Source organism: Mercenaria mercenaria, chromosome 1 (genome assembly GCF_021730395.1).
Source record: "Mercenaria mercenaria strain notata chromosome 1, MADL_Memer_1, whole genome shotgun sequence".
Taxonomy (NCBI): Eukaryota; Metazoa; Mollusca; class Bivalvia; order Venerida; family Veneridae; genus Mercenaria; species Mercenaria mercenaria.
Genome location: NC_069361.1, coordinates 63,815,306 through 63,830,415, shown reverse-complemented (window position 1 = coordinate 63,830,415; position 15,110 = coordinate 63,815,306). Strand labels below are relative to the sequence as shown.

Genomic DNA, 15,110 nt, shown 5'->3' with positions numbered 1-15,110 from the left:
CCACATAAATGTATTTATAACATAATTTACACAATGCTGAAATATTTGTTTAGCAATACACTTAAAAAAAAATCTGAATATATATCTAAAAGTCCTAAAAAAAACTAAATCTGCCATTTTGTCTTAGGTTGCCATAATAATGAAATGGCTGCCATTTTACCAGGTTATCAAATAGTTAATTGTACTGTAGTACATAACTTTCTCATTTCTTAAATGATTTCAGAACATCTAGCAGACTGAAATAGCATTATAACAATGTTGTCTTTCTCTTCAAACTTACTGAAAAGGAATTAGCTTTGTTATTAACATAAAATTATTTAACATATTAGTTTATACCAAGGTCAGCGAATTTGTTCTTTGATACAAAATGTGATGTTGTCTGATTCTTAGCAATGCTGAGTTCTACCTCACATTGGTTGTATTACTGCCTATCATTTACAATATATTATCATGGACCTTGGTGTCATATATTATTCATCAGGTATTACCTTGAGCACTTTTTCTGAATATCTCGTCAAATACAGCCATCATGCTTTCTCCCCCTTCCCCTCCATATCGCTTCAACGTAGTGAACTTTTGTGCCAAAAAATGATCAAATGCCTGGAAGGGAAAAACACCATAATTTGATACTTGATTCATTTTGAAGGTATCAGTTTTATATAATTAAACTGTCAAACAACGGTTATTATAGTAATGTTTATCATGTTCGTCTTTTTTTAATGAAAATTCAGTTGCCCGCCAAACTGACCAACTCAAATCAAAATTGTGCTGACTCAAATGTTGAAAGTTTTAAATGTTTAGAAATGTTTAGAAATTAAATCAAATTTACATATTCATTATCATAGAATTCTGGATCTTCAGTGTTTCTTACATCCACGGTTCACAATATCTGTTAAAAATGTTCAGGGTCCTCCTAGAAATGTTTTTCATCCTCCTAACTTTTGCAGCTGTAGTGAAAACCCAGTTTATAATGGTAATAACTATGACTATGACAAATGAGGAAGATGTTGAAAAAAAGCTAAAAATAATATTGATAAAAATGACAATAGTCAAACATTTTAACACTGAAAACTATTTGTTTGCGGAATAATTTTGGTATTTAATGAAATAGGAAGCCCTGAATGCCTTGCATCGCTCACCTGACCTAGTTCTTACCCCAGATAACCTTGTATCTAATTTGGCTTTGATGTCATAGATGAACATTTAGACCATTTGTTATGTAAATCAGGTAGATATTAACAAACTTTTACAATGAATTGACTAATGACACAGTTTTTGAGCTCAGGTACTCCACTTTTGAACTTGACCTGGTTTTGATATAGACAAATATTCTGACAAATATCAATGATGATCAAGTTGAAAAAGTGGCCTCTAAAGTGCTAACAAAGTTTTTTAAAGATCTGAACTAATGACTTAGTCTTTTCTAAAGTGACCCAGGTATCGTACAGTTACCTGAATCAGTGGGGCACCAGAATCGGTGTATTTTGTTTAAGCATACTCCTTGTTTGAACAGGGAGTCGTATGACATAATAAGTTTTTGCAGTGGTTGTGTAAACTTATTAACTACATCACAGCTGTCAAACTTTGCAAAATGTGATTTTAAATAAAAAGTAATGATGATTTAAAATACCCATGTGTAAATTTTCATGAATTTCTTATTACTTTTTTCCACTGTTACAAAATCTCCTCTACTTCCCACACTTTTTAACCATTTGAAACAATATTTTGTATGATGTAGTTTCAAGATCTGCCGAAATTATAAATATATGGTAAAATAATATGCATTACCCAGAATTAGCATACAGGATATTCCCAAAATGTCATCTTCTTATATATTTTTGTTGTAAAAAGTACTGTTTTACCTCCATTTGTTTCACATGTGAATGTAAATAAATCTTGTTTTTCTGCCAGAAATGGAAAGATTGCAGTTAAATAGTTGCATCTCATTTGTATTCACTCAATTTGGAGAATGTAACCATAAAGGATGTCACTATCATCCACCTCTTATACTGCTGCTTGCAAATGGAGGCTAGACTGCATGATGGTTTTCACTGCCATTGCTATGGTTAACCTTACTTGATACAAATATTACAAATCCCAGTAAATATATTCACTTTCATGATAAGAAAGTATTGCTTTTATGATAACTTTAATGTTTCGGACATACTTTTCCATTTTAATATCACTTAATCATATGACCTACGAGTACACTGATTCAGGTTTCGGCATTTAGACATACCGCTTATAGGGGTCATGTTATTAAAATGGCTCTGATTTTAAATTGAAAGCTAGTTTTAAAAAATTTGGATCTCTTTAGGATGCACAAGTAAATAATGTATCAAAATAAGTTCATTTTGATATATTTAACCCAAGTTTAGACAAATGCATAGGAGATGAATCCTTATCCCCACCAATACTGGTAACTCCAGGCTACAAATTTATCCTAGATCTTAAACAAAGAATTTTTTTTATGATCCGACCTAGTGACCAACATTGACCTAGATAATCCAGTTTCAATTTTGACCTAGATTTCATAAAGACAAACATTCTGACAAACTGTTATGAATAACAAAACAAAAATTGACTTCTATATTTTTGACAAGGTTTTTCTATGATTTTTACATCTCATTCAACTGAGTTTTTAACCTGATCTAAATTTCAAAGAGACAAACATTCTGACAGAGTTTTATGAAGATCAAGTAATAAATGTGGTCTCTATAGTGTGAACAATGTTTTTTCTATGATTTGACCTACTGACCTCGCCCAATACCTTAGGAAACCAAGTTTTGAACCTGATCTAGATTTTATACAGACAAATATTTTGACAAAAAATTATGATGATCAAGTAGGAAATGTGGTCTCTAGAGTGCTAATAAAGTTTTTCTATGATTTGACCTAGTGACCTAGTTTAAGACCTCAGGTAACCCAATTTTGAACTTGACCTAGATTTCTTCCAGACAAACATTCTGACAAAGTTTTTATAAGAGATAACAGAAAATGATGTCTCGAGGGAGTTAACACAGGTTTTCTATGATTTGATACAGTGAGATAGTTTTTGTACACAGGTTACCCAGTTACCCGACCTAAAATTTACAGAGACAAACATTCTGACAATTTTTTAAAAAGATCAAATAGAAAATGTAGCCTCTAGAGTGTTAATAAAGTTTTCCTATTAATTTACTCTGTGACCTAGTTTTTTAGTCCAGTTTTGACTCTGACCTAGTATTCATAAAGACAAGCATTTTGACAAAGTTTTAAGAAGATCAAACAGAAAATGTGGCCTCTAGAGTGTTAACAACGTTTTTCAATGAATTGACCTGGTGACCTAGTTTTTACTCTCAAGTAACTCAGTTTTGAATTTATTCTGTATTTCATAGAGACAAACAATCTGAAACAGTTTTTTAAAGGAATTTTTAACAAGGTTTTCCTATTAACTGACCTAGTGACCTAGTTTTTTACCCCAGATGACCCAGTAACAAACTGACGTCAGAGATTTTGTGAGAGTAATATTTTGACCAAGTTTCAGTAAGATTGAGCAAAAATTGTTGACAAACATTCTGACAAAGTTTTTTGAAGACGCGATAGGAAATGTAGCCAAAGTTTTCCAATAAATTGACCTGGTGACCTAGTTTTTACTTAGTAACTCAGGTAACCCAGTTTTGAATTTTTTCTGTATTTCATAGTGACAAACATTCTGACAAAGTTTTTTAAAGATGAGGTAGGAAATGTGGTTCTTAGAGTGTTAATAAGGTTTTCCTATTAATTTACCCTGTGACCTACTTTTTCATCCCAAATGACCCAGTAACAAACTCATCACAGATTTTCTGAGGGTTACATTTTGAACAAGTTTCATTAAAATTGAGCAAATATTGTTTACAATGCATGTTGGAGGATGGAGCCCTATCTGCTCAGGTGAGCTATAAAATTTCTATCACAACATTTTTACTCACCTGTGACTTGAGCATGAGATTTGCGAGATTTATTCTTCTATCATTAGTCAGGCTTATCTGATGTTTACTTTCAAATGCTTCTGAGAACCACTCTCTTTCTTCTTCTGTCTACATGCAGATAATAAACAGCAGATGAAATTAGACACATGCTAAAACATTCAATTTTATACATGATGCGACTCTGATAAATGTAAATGTTAACAAGAGCACCGCATATGAGTGCCATCACTCGTCTGCAAGTGCCTGACAGTATGTAAGAAATGAGTTACAGTTCAGAATTTCTAAGTACAAAAAGCACCATAATTCTGACAAAATGCAAGTTAGAGTTATGGTTCATGGTCAACATAGTCATCTAATGATGATAAACAAGTATGCAAAAGTTTCAAAGCTGTAGCTCTTGTAGATTTTGAGAAAAGGTAGACCTAAAAAAAATTTTAACCAAGAAACTCAAATTTTTTAAGTATAAAAAGGGCCATAATTCTGACAAAATGACTATCAGAGTTATGGTTCTTGGCCTACATAGTCAACTAATGATGATAAACAAGTGCGCAAAGTTTCAAAGCTGTAGTTTTTATAATTTTTTAGAAAAGGTGGACCTAAACAAAACAAGAGCTGTCACTAATGGTGACAAATGCCCCTGCAGCACCTTGACCTTTGACCTGATGACCTTGACCTGGTGACCCAAAGTCAGTAGGGGTGGTGTACTCAGTAAGTACTATCAGCATGTGAAGTTTGAAGGTCCTGGGTGAAGTGGTTCGCGAGTAAAGTGCCTTCATGCAAAAAGTTAATGTTGGCCCCCGTGACCTTGACCTTTGACCTGGTGACCCCAAAGTCAATAGGAGTGGTGTACTCAATAAGTACTATCAGCACGTGAAGTTTTAAGGTCCTGGGTGCAGTGGTTAGCAAGTAAAGTGCCTTCATGCAAAAAGTTAACGTTGGCACCTGTGACCTTGACCTTTGACCTGGGGACGCCAAAGTCAGTAGGGGTGGTGTACTCAATAAGTACTATCAGCATGTGAAGTTTGAAGTCCTGGGTGCAGTGGTTCATGAGTAGAGTGCCTTCATGCAAAAAGTTAACGTTGGCCCCTGTGACCTTGACCTTTATGTGAAGTTTGAAGGTCCTGGGTGCAGGGTTCGCGAGTAAAGTGCCTTCATGCAAAAAGTTAGCATTGGCCCCTGTGACCTTGACCTTTGACCTAGTGACCCCAAAGTCAATAGGGGTGGTGTACTCAATAAGTACTATCAGCATGTGAAGTTTGAAGGTCCTGACTGCAGTGGTTCGTGAGTAAAGTGCCTTCATGCAAAAAGTTAACGTTGGCCCCTGTGACCTTGACCTTTGACCTGGTGACCCCAAAGTCAGTAGTGGTGGTGTACTCAATAAGTACTATCAGCATGTGAAGTTTGAAGGTCCTGGGTGCAGGGGTCCGCGAGTAAAGTGCCTTCATGCAAAAAGTTAACGTTGTGACAAACGATCTAACTAACTAACTAACTAACAAACGGACGGACAGTTGAAAACTAATATGCCTCCCTACGGGGGCATAAAAATTAACCAAGAAACCCAAATTTTCTTAGTAAAAAAGGGCCATAATTTTAACAAAATGCAAATCAGAGTTATGGTTCTTAGCCTTCAAAGTGACCTAATGATGATAAACAAGTGTGCAAAGTTTCAAACCTGTAGCTCTTACAGTTTTTGAGAAAAGGTGACCTAAACAAAAATTTTAACCAACACCAACACCAACGATCAAGTGTCTGTTACTATGATGACAATACCTCTTAGATTTTTTTTTTAAAAAATCAGACGAGCTAAAACTCAAATACTGTATAGCGGGTTATATTCGCGGAGGTTTAATTTTCGCTATATTCGCGGACAACATTGACAGCGCGAAATCTAAACACCGTGATTTTTTGTTACTGCAAATATGTATACACACATTTCACCAAGGAAAACCACTCAGTTACAAACTTATCAGCGTTATTGACTTTGTTTTGTGTTATTTTACATTGTGCACGTCAAATTGCAATGTACTGTGTCTGTGGGGGTGGAGAGGTAAATACATCACATTCAGTGATAGCTCTAGTTTTATATAAATTTAGTAGTATTTTGAAGAAAGAAATATGAAAAATCTGGAATTTTTTTTATACTAATAAAAGATCGACTATAATTTTTAACCAAGATAAAACTGTGAACAACGAAACTGACATGAGGTGTCATGCTAATTGCCGACAATTACTGGCCATTTCATCTATAAAGTTTAACAAAGGAGGATCACACCGTTTGTTATCGATCGGAATTAAGAAGTTGATATCATTTTGGAAAATGCCATTCTGAGATATTGAAAATTGCTTTCTATTCATTCATAAAAATATTTAAATTTTAAAAGGAAACATCAAATAGAACAATATTTTATTGGTTTTATTTTCAAGAAAACAAAAATGGATAGTTCACTAAGACCAATTCCGCTCCCCGCAAAGGAGGTGTTGATGTAAATCCTACTTTCGTTTTGAGTCTAACTGAAAATTTGCATATTCATCATTATTTGTATGTCCAGTAAGAGTGACTGCCCTTTCTGTTCTTTATAACCAAGGTTTTTAATTCGCCGTCGAAGTAGTTTCCGCGAAATTAAGACACCGTGATTTCAAAACTCTTCAAAAAACGCGAACATTTGGCACCGTGAATATAACCCACTATACAGTATAAAATATGTTGTACAACATCTTAAACAATTGAAGCACCATCCTCCAATCTGGCAAACATCCTGTGACTGTTAACTACTTTAATTACGCTGAGATTGGTTATGAGTAATTCAAATCATGCTTTCAGAAATCCTGTAAAGTTTACAAATGATTTGAGAGAGAAAAAAATCTGGATATACTGAAGAAATAACGTTAATTTTTGAGAAAATCTATAGCATATTAAATGGGACACAAACCTGCATGTCTACTTGTAGGAACTAGTAATAATTAACAATTAGGGTCATATGCAAGTTTTAGGCAGTCAGCCTAAAAATGTTACAAAATTATTGACTGAAACAGAGCTGAGGTCTAAATAATTCATTATTGTCAGACAATTATTATATATGGACCGTAACTGTCTGACTATACAGTCAGTAAACTGAATATGGACCATTACTGTCTGACTGCCCAATTTGTAAACTGTATTATGGACAATTTCTGTCTGACTGCTCTGTTGGACCATAATTGTCTGACTGCTGAGTCAGTAAGCTGTGTATGGAACATTACTGTCTGACTGCTCAACCAGTAAACTGCATGTGAACCATAACTATCTGACTGCCCAGCCAGTAAACTGCATATGAACCATTACTGTCTGACTGCACAGCCAGTATACTGCATATAGATAATTACTGTCTAACTTCTAAGTCAGTAAAATGCAAATATTATAACTGTGTGACTACTCATTCATTAAACTGCAAATGGACCATTCATCACTGTCTGACTGTCTTGCCATTGAACTGCATATGGACCATTACTGTCTGACTGCCTTGCCAGTAAATTGCATTATGGAACATTACCATTTTGACTGCCTGGCTAGTAAAATGCATATGGTCCATTATTGTCTGATTGTTGGCCAGTAAACTGCATACTGACAAAGACTGTCTAACTGCTCAGTCAGTAAAGTGCATATAGACCATTACTGACTCACTGACTGGTCCATATACTGCAAATGAACCATAAATGTCTGACTGCTCAGCCAGAAAACTGCATATGGTCCATTACTGTCTGATTGTTTGCCAGTAAACTGCATATGGACAATGACTGTCTAACTGCTCAGTCAGTAAACTGCATATACAATGTAGACCATTACTGTCTCACTGACTGGTCCATATATTGCAAATGAACCATAACTGTCCGACTGCCTTGCCAGTAAACTGCATATGGTTCATTACTGTCTGATTGTTTGGCCAGTAAACTGCATACGGACAAAGACTGACTAACTGCTCAGGCGCGCAGTAAAATGCATATGGACCATTACTGCCTCACTGACTGGTCCATATACTGCAAATGAACCATTGCTGGACCACTATTGTCTGACTGCCCAGCCAGTAATCTTGACCAAAATGTAAAGTTCTGCTGTATTTGTTAAATTATACAAAATAAAGACTGGGTTTCATCATATCTGTAAACAGTAATGTTGTATGACTACAACAACAAATCCTGGAAAAAGTAAGTCCGTATAAATCAAACTCCCTGCAATATACAACCATGTTGGTTTATAGACCGGATTAGGGTATATTAAATAAAGACTAAAACATGCACTATATTATGACTTATGACTCATAAGCATGTGGTTCAAATTCAAAATAACTACACAGAATGCAAGAAATCAATTATCCTCTATCAATACAGTTACAACACAGATTACCCTTAAATGCTGGAATTCTGCTGCTATAGTGTCACAGTATTCCTTTTCAAGATGACCAATGAGATCTGAGACAGACATAGACTGGGAACCATCACCACCATGAAATATTCCTTCTACATCAATCACCTGGGTACCAGCTGATAAACCATATCTCTCTGGTGCCAGCTCATGTGGATCACTACAACAAAGAGCTCTCCAGGTTAACTTGCAATTTATAATCATGTATCCATCTACCTAAAATGAACTCAATCAACCAATCCTTTCAGATGTTATCACAGTGCATGGATAGACTGACGGCTGGACTGATGCACCGACATGACTCCAGTCTACACTTCATTTACGGGGGCATAATATGCCTGAAAATGTACCTACACCTTCTTTACATAATTAGGTTGTACTGTGTATTGCACTGATTTAAATATGTTAAATGTAATCTGCTCTGTAAATACTCAATACCTTCAGGCAGGTGATTTTTCTCACTGATGCATATCCAAGGAGACTGATAGTTGAAAATCTGTATCAGTACTTACATTTCTGGCTGCAAGTTCAGCGGATCTAGAGTTGCTTTCTTATGGCCATGTGTTCTGTAAGCTTCGACAAGTCTGTACACATTACTACTTTGTATCCTGTTCTGCACATGGCTATCTTTAACTGAAAGTGAACAGTCATACTGATGTGTTAGAAACGAAATTTGATGATACCAGTACAATGTAGCTCTATATTGTAATTGATGCTGAGTCAAAGTGAAACTAAAGAAAACTTCAGATAACCAGAAACACACTTTGTTAGAAAAAAAAACAGTATAAGCTGAAACGTTGATGTGATAAATTTCTACAGAAAGTTCAAATTTTGTTGTTGAATCATCTACCATAGTTACTTTCCAGAAGTCACACTGTGGCTATACCACTAACACATTCTGCAACAAGGAGAGCATATAACATTTAGTTTACATAACAGCTCTTTAGCAACATACAGTGACTCTTGAGTGGCCCCTACCACAAGAAAGGTGATAGGCCCCTACTACAAGAAAGGTGAGTGGCCACTACTACAAGACAGATGAGTGGCAATCACTACAAGAATGACAAGGTATAGAAATAAACATCACATAACCAATCCCAGTACAATTATACAGCCAGGTCATCTCCAATTATCATCCCAGAAAATATATACACATCCCAAACTTGAACATAGGTGGCATATTTCTGCCATGAGATAGCTAGGTAGCTGTCTTGATAATATTGTAAACTTTTCAAGAAATTTTTCTGAAAACATTTCAGCAAAACATATTATCTTCTAGATATTTTATTTGTTTGTTGAAAATGTTTCAGCGCAAATTTCCTGTTAGCGCTTGAAACTGCCACAAGATACTTGGTAGCTATCACAATAATATTCTAAACTTTCCAGTAAAGTGCATTTTTCTGAAAACATTATCACAATAAATTACTGTTTTCAAGGTATGATTTTTATTTCCAGGAAACTTTAGGTTATTGAGATAAAGTGTCAGAAAAGTATGAAATATCAAGATAATTGCTGAAAGTATCAAGATAACTATCGTGCTAATAAATGGCAACTGTTGGCAATTACGCAAATATTATCGAGATACTAATGTAAATTATTGCAATAATATTTCCAGTTTTAAAATAATCTTTTCAGAAAACTTGGCTTTATCAAGATAACTTTTTTAAGTATCGCAATAGCTACCTAGCTACCTAGCTATCTCCTGGCAGAAATATGCCATCATATGAACACACAACATGGCATTTATTCAGATAGTAAGTAACAAGTAAGAAAACTACAAGAATAGCATTTTCCCATTACCATCAAAGACTGCATTGCTATTACATGTAGCTGTTGTGTCATAGATATTAAGAAGTTTTTACATAGGCAATGTCTTTTTTCCTCTTGTAAACGTTACAATAAAGAGATAGCAGTCTATAAAACAGGCCAAACTGGAACTGCAAATGAATTAGGCTAGAGCTGGCTCAGTTGATAGATGATTTCACATAATTATAATTATGGGCTTACACAGCCTAGGCAGAATGATGGACATTTTCAATGTTTTCAATAATAAGTATGATTTTGAAATTTCATCATGTGTTATATGTAACTTGCCTGTGATGCTTATGTCCCAGGCCAAAGAAGAATGGCAACAGGAGATAATCTTGCGTAAGCTCGTGTCAGCGCGTTACCTTATTGAAGCGTTTGCCGACTAAAAATGATCAATTGTGATCAAATCAACAGACGCATATTAAAGTATTCCACTGGCGATGTGGCCGACATGTAATAAACCGAATCAGGTCCAATTGTTTATTTCTCAGACTTCCAATCATCAAAGTGTATAGATTCTCTGTACGCCCAACCGGAAGTCGCCAAAAACTAGGCGTTCAAAAATCAAAACACAAATTTTTGCTGTCGCGGATGGCTTGAATTTTCTTCGTTTATTTCGTTAAAATCGCATAAATTAAGTGTATTTTTTAATCTACATATTGTCTAAGAGCTACTGTTTACGCAGATACCAAACACGTCTGATAAAACTCATTATATACTTAATTTCAGTCAAATCACATGTTGATATTTGTTCGATTTTGTAATGAAACTATCAATTCTTTGAAATACATGTATCTTGAGCTTTTGCAAAGAATTGCTACTTCGTAGATAAATATCTTAGGCATCGATAAATACTAGCATAGCTTTATGGTAACGAATACATTTTCAGGGACATGTATGCCGATTATACTGTCCCACTATTCGATACATTACTGGCCCACAGGCCACTAATCGCAATTTTTAAAATCCAGACTGTACGCTTAGTCGAAAAACTGTACGCCTATTCATAACTTCTTTGCTTTCTTATATTTTAATGTTTTGACTTTAATTTATGATAACCAGTTAAAAAATAATAGTTATAATTTATTTCATTTTCAGAACAGTCATGGACAAGTTTAGATGTTATTACTGCAGTTTCAATTCCACTTGTCGTATAGGTTAGTGTCTATTAGTAAGCAGCCGCGCGAACAATTTAATTTGATATTTGCGTGCTAATAAACTCTAACCTGCATAGAAATTAGTTTTTGTAATAACGACTAGATTCTTTTACACAGTTAGGAACATTAATCACTAATGCATCATTCATGTAATCGTTACGTGGCACAACTCTGTGTTTGATCCATTTCCGGCATCTCAGAGACTTGTTCGGACTTTACGACGGGGACTTTATCATCATTCACAGAAGAAACAGTTGCCGCCGGCATGGTAACTGGTAATTTCAATTTATTTTAATATCCGGCTCCAGAGCACCGCTGTTATCATTCAAAATCAAGCATTTCGAAGCTAACATCCAGGTCTTTTTCATTTTCGTTCATAATTATTGCAGAATTCACTACAGAACAAACTGAAAATGACCTGTCTCCTAGTGATTACATCAGCTGTTCTACATATATAACTAATTTGAATAAAGCTACCATCGCCTCGGGTGAGCGGGACTCATTTTAATTGGACTCTGACTCTACCAGCTAATCAGGTAGACAGAACAGAACAGAACAAAACATAACAGAACATATCTTTCATTTCACCCAGGCATTTTTCAACACAACAAGGGGAATATAGCACAATGTTCATATAACATAAAATTTGAAGACAGTGCGTGTGTCTGAAGGCGGAGCTTAAATTTTTAAACAAAAAATAATTTCAAACACTAAGTATAACACCTCGGGTGACCTTGACCTTGGGTATACTGCATAAAAAGGCTTTGTTTGTATGCTGCACATGTTTATGTGAAGTTACAGTAAGATATAAGCAAAAGTAAAAGTAAAAAAGATGTGACAGAACAACAAAGGTTGCCGAAAAATTTTAACCAAGAAAGCCAACGCCAAAGCCTGGGCGAGTAGTATAGCACCCTTATTCTCCAAATAGTGGAGCTAAAAATACAAAGAAAAAAAAGAAAGACAAAGTGTCCTATCAAACTGAGCGTAATAAATATATATTTTTCTCGTATGTTAGCGGAAACACGCATACAGATTCTATTTCATGTCCAAGGCAAGGACATGGTGGGTGAAATAGACCATTAAATACTGTTTGACTGTTGCAAGTAAAATACAACACAAAAAATTATCGATTAAAAATAGGAACCAAAATAGACAGGGATCTACCTACGATACCGTCTTTTTTTTAAAAAAAAGCTGTTAATTATATTAAATGTTCTTAATTTCTTTTTTGCAATATTACCAGTCCGCTAAATACGTCTCGTCATTTTAGCGTGACGTAGCAAACGTCATTCAAACGTAATTAGACGTAACTGTAATGAGCGTATTATAAATCTAGTATTTGTTAAATTCTTGAAATAAACTTCTCAAATCGTCCTCACGCATTAGAATTATTTTTTAATATTGAATATATATAACGAAATCGGAAATGTTTGCTTTTACAGAAAGGTTACAACTGTTACAATGAAAGGTCCGGAAAACTACTCGGACTAATTGAGATATTAATGGAATTCATTGCCCCATTTGAGGCCTCATCTACATTTGTGTTATGAACGCAAGTGTAATATGAATTCTGCATGGTGTTAACGAAGAACCTAACTTTTTTCTGTGAAAATTTATGTTTCTACTATGTTTTGTTTGAAAGTTACTGGCAAAAAATAGCGATTTCGGTCTGGAAACTACTTGGAAACCAGTATGCCTTTAAAGTTGCCGATCTATTTATTTTTATAGCTCTTTGCCCAGGCAGTGTATAAGTGCATTGAAGCACGTACTTTTTCAGTTTACAAGAAAAATAATGACATGCAACTGGCCTTATTTAAAACATATTCACCAACAAACATTTAAATTTGAAAGTTTCCTAAATTGCAGTAAAGCATACCAGAGAACTAATAAATAGGTGTTTAAATATATGTATATTCTTTATTCTGAGCATACTAAATTCTGACAGTGTCACACCTCCACAACTGACCAATCAAAATAGAGAACAACGACACACCTCTACAAATGATACAACCTGAATCTACCTGAAACAACATTATTGTAATTTGTCATGCTGATCCAAAGTATGAAATTATCTGCAGAATATACGCCCCACCGGATGAAGTACAATTTAAAAACACATACACAAAACTACGACATTTGACAATGTGGCATTTTATCGTTTGAAATGTATTTTACAGATGGCAGTGGCTACGATTACGGTACCGTAATCCTAGCCTCCGCTTCTAGGATTACGGAAGTTCCGTATTCCTAGACAACCCTATGAGGATAGGCTAGGGTTACGGAAGTATTTAAGAGACATTAAAAATATGTTAGGACATGCATAAATGATGTTGTAAACTTCTTATTTCACTTTATTAAAATAGCGATTTTTGATGCCTGCCTTATCATTCCGTGTTATCTATCCGCCATTTTGGGTTAGTATAATCTTAAACGCAATATTAATGGCGGCCCGCGGAAATATAGAAATATGAGGGTAAAAGTTAGGTTTAAAAAAATATTCTATACTTCGATTTTTTTTATTTATAACCATATTGTATGTTATTAAAGACCATTTGTGTTGATTTGATGACAAAAATTGCAGGTATATATTTCCGCGTGCCACCATTAAGATTATACTTACCCAAAACAGCGGATCGATAGCATGAAATAACAGTGAAATAAGTAATTTTACAACGTCATTTATGCATGTCCTAACATAATATTTGATGCCTCTTAAATACTTCCGTAATCCTAGCCTATCCTCATAGGGTTGTCTAGGAATACGGAACTTCCGTAATACTAGAACCAGAGGCTAGGATTACGGTACCGTAATCGTAGCCACTGCCTTTACAGATATTACCGTGGAATTGCGTTGATGATTGCTGAGGTCTGTGTCCATACACCCCTGCTTTGCTGTGATACCATGATGAGGCGACTGTCAGCTGACGCAATTTACATAAAATGCCTGTTTTGTAAATCTGTGTCAACATTTTGTTTTATGACGACCTTGTAAAAAAATGGATAAAAGGGAGTTAACTCAAATTTACAACGCCATTTGTAGTATCCGATATCCGTCGACAGAGTGCTGAGCTAACTGAGCTCTAGCTTATTTGGTGTTCAGGTTTGACCTAGACCAATCTGAGTTTGCCCAACAGAAACCTGTTTAAGGATGTACGAGCGTTTTTTTTTTCAGGATATCCGCCATTTTGAAAAGTGTTTCTTCGAATATTGCTTTCTAACAAAAGTTTTACCGAAAATTAACGCTAAATAATTAAAGTATGACTAGATTCTAATAATGTACCATTTAACCAAATAGATTCTACTTTTTGCGGAATTTTTTTTTCACCCTTATTTTTGGCTGGCATTTGCCTAAAACTGACGTAAGATTTACAATGGGGTAGCGGTAGGTAATGTCAAATATCTATAAAAGTGGTCAGGTTTGGTTTTAATATTTTCCTGACTGAAACATATAACAATAAGCTATATTTTGAAATAAAAGTTTTTCAAGACAGCGCTTTATTTTATCTAGAAAATATAGATTAAAACAAAAAGAACAAAAAATATCAAAATTCACTAGTTTCTAACAGTTTTTTCTCAATAAATCTCTTAGATGCACGGTGACCCCAACCTTTTTTCTTTCCGTTTGAAGCATTTTTGTGTGCCATTAAAGCTGCAAAATATTTTGAAAATCTTACCGTCAGAATTTTTTTTGTAGATCTAAATAGCTCTACATTTTTTCCATTGCAAAAAATAAAGTGGGTGGGGTAATTATGTCAACATGCAAAAATGAACGTTAGAAAAAATTCGCTCCTACAT

General features: G+C 34.8%; 1 protein-coding gene across 1 annotated transcript in view; it reads right to left on the bottom strand.

Moving 5' to 3' along the window:
- LOC123535921 (2-oxoadipate dehydrogenase complex component E1-like) overlaps nucleotides 1-14,307 on the bottom strand; it is a 68,340-nt gene extending 54,033 nt beyond the window's left edge. The window contains exons 1-5 of the mRNA XM_053549405.1: nucleotides 14,155-14,307; nucleotides 8,862-8,982; nucleotides 8,332-8,509; nucleotides 3,951-4,058; nucleotides 489-600 (exon numbers count right to left, since the gene is read on the bottom strand). Of these exons, the coding sequence (XP_053405380.1) occupies nucleotides 489-600; nucleotides 3,951-4,058; nucleotides 8,332-8,509; nucleotides 8,862-8,982; nucleotides 14,155-14,284 (649 nt within the window). The 5' untranslated portion in view covers nucleotides 14,285-14,307. The remainder of the gene's footprint in view (nucleotides 1-488; nucleotides 601-3,950; nucleotides 4,059-8,331; nucleotides 8,510-8,861; nucleotides 8,983-14,154) is intronic.
- Nucleotides 14,308-15,110: the final 803 nt, after the last annotated feature.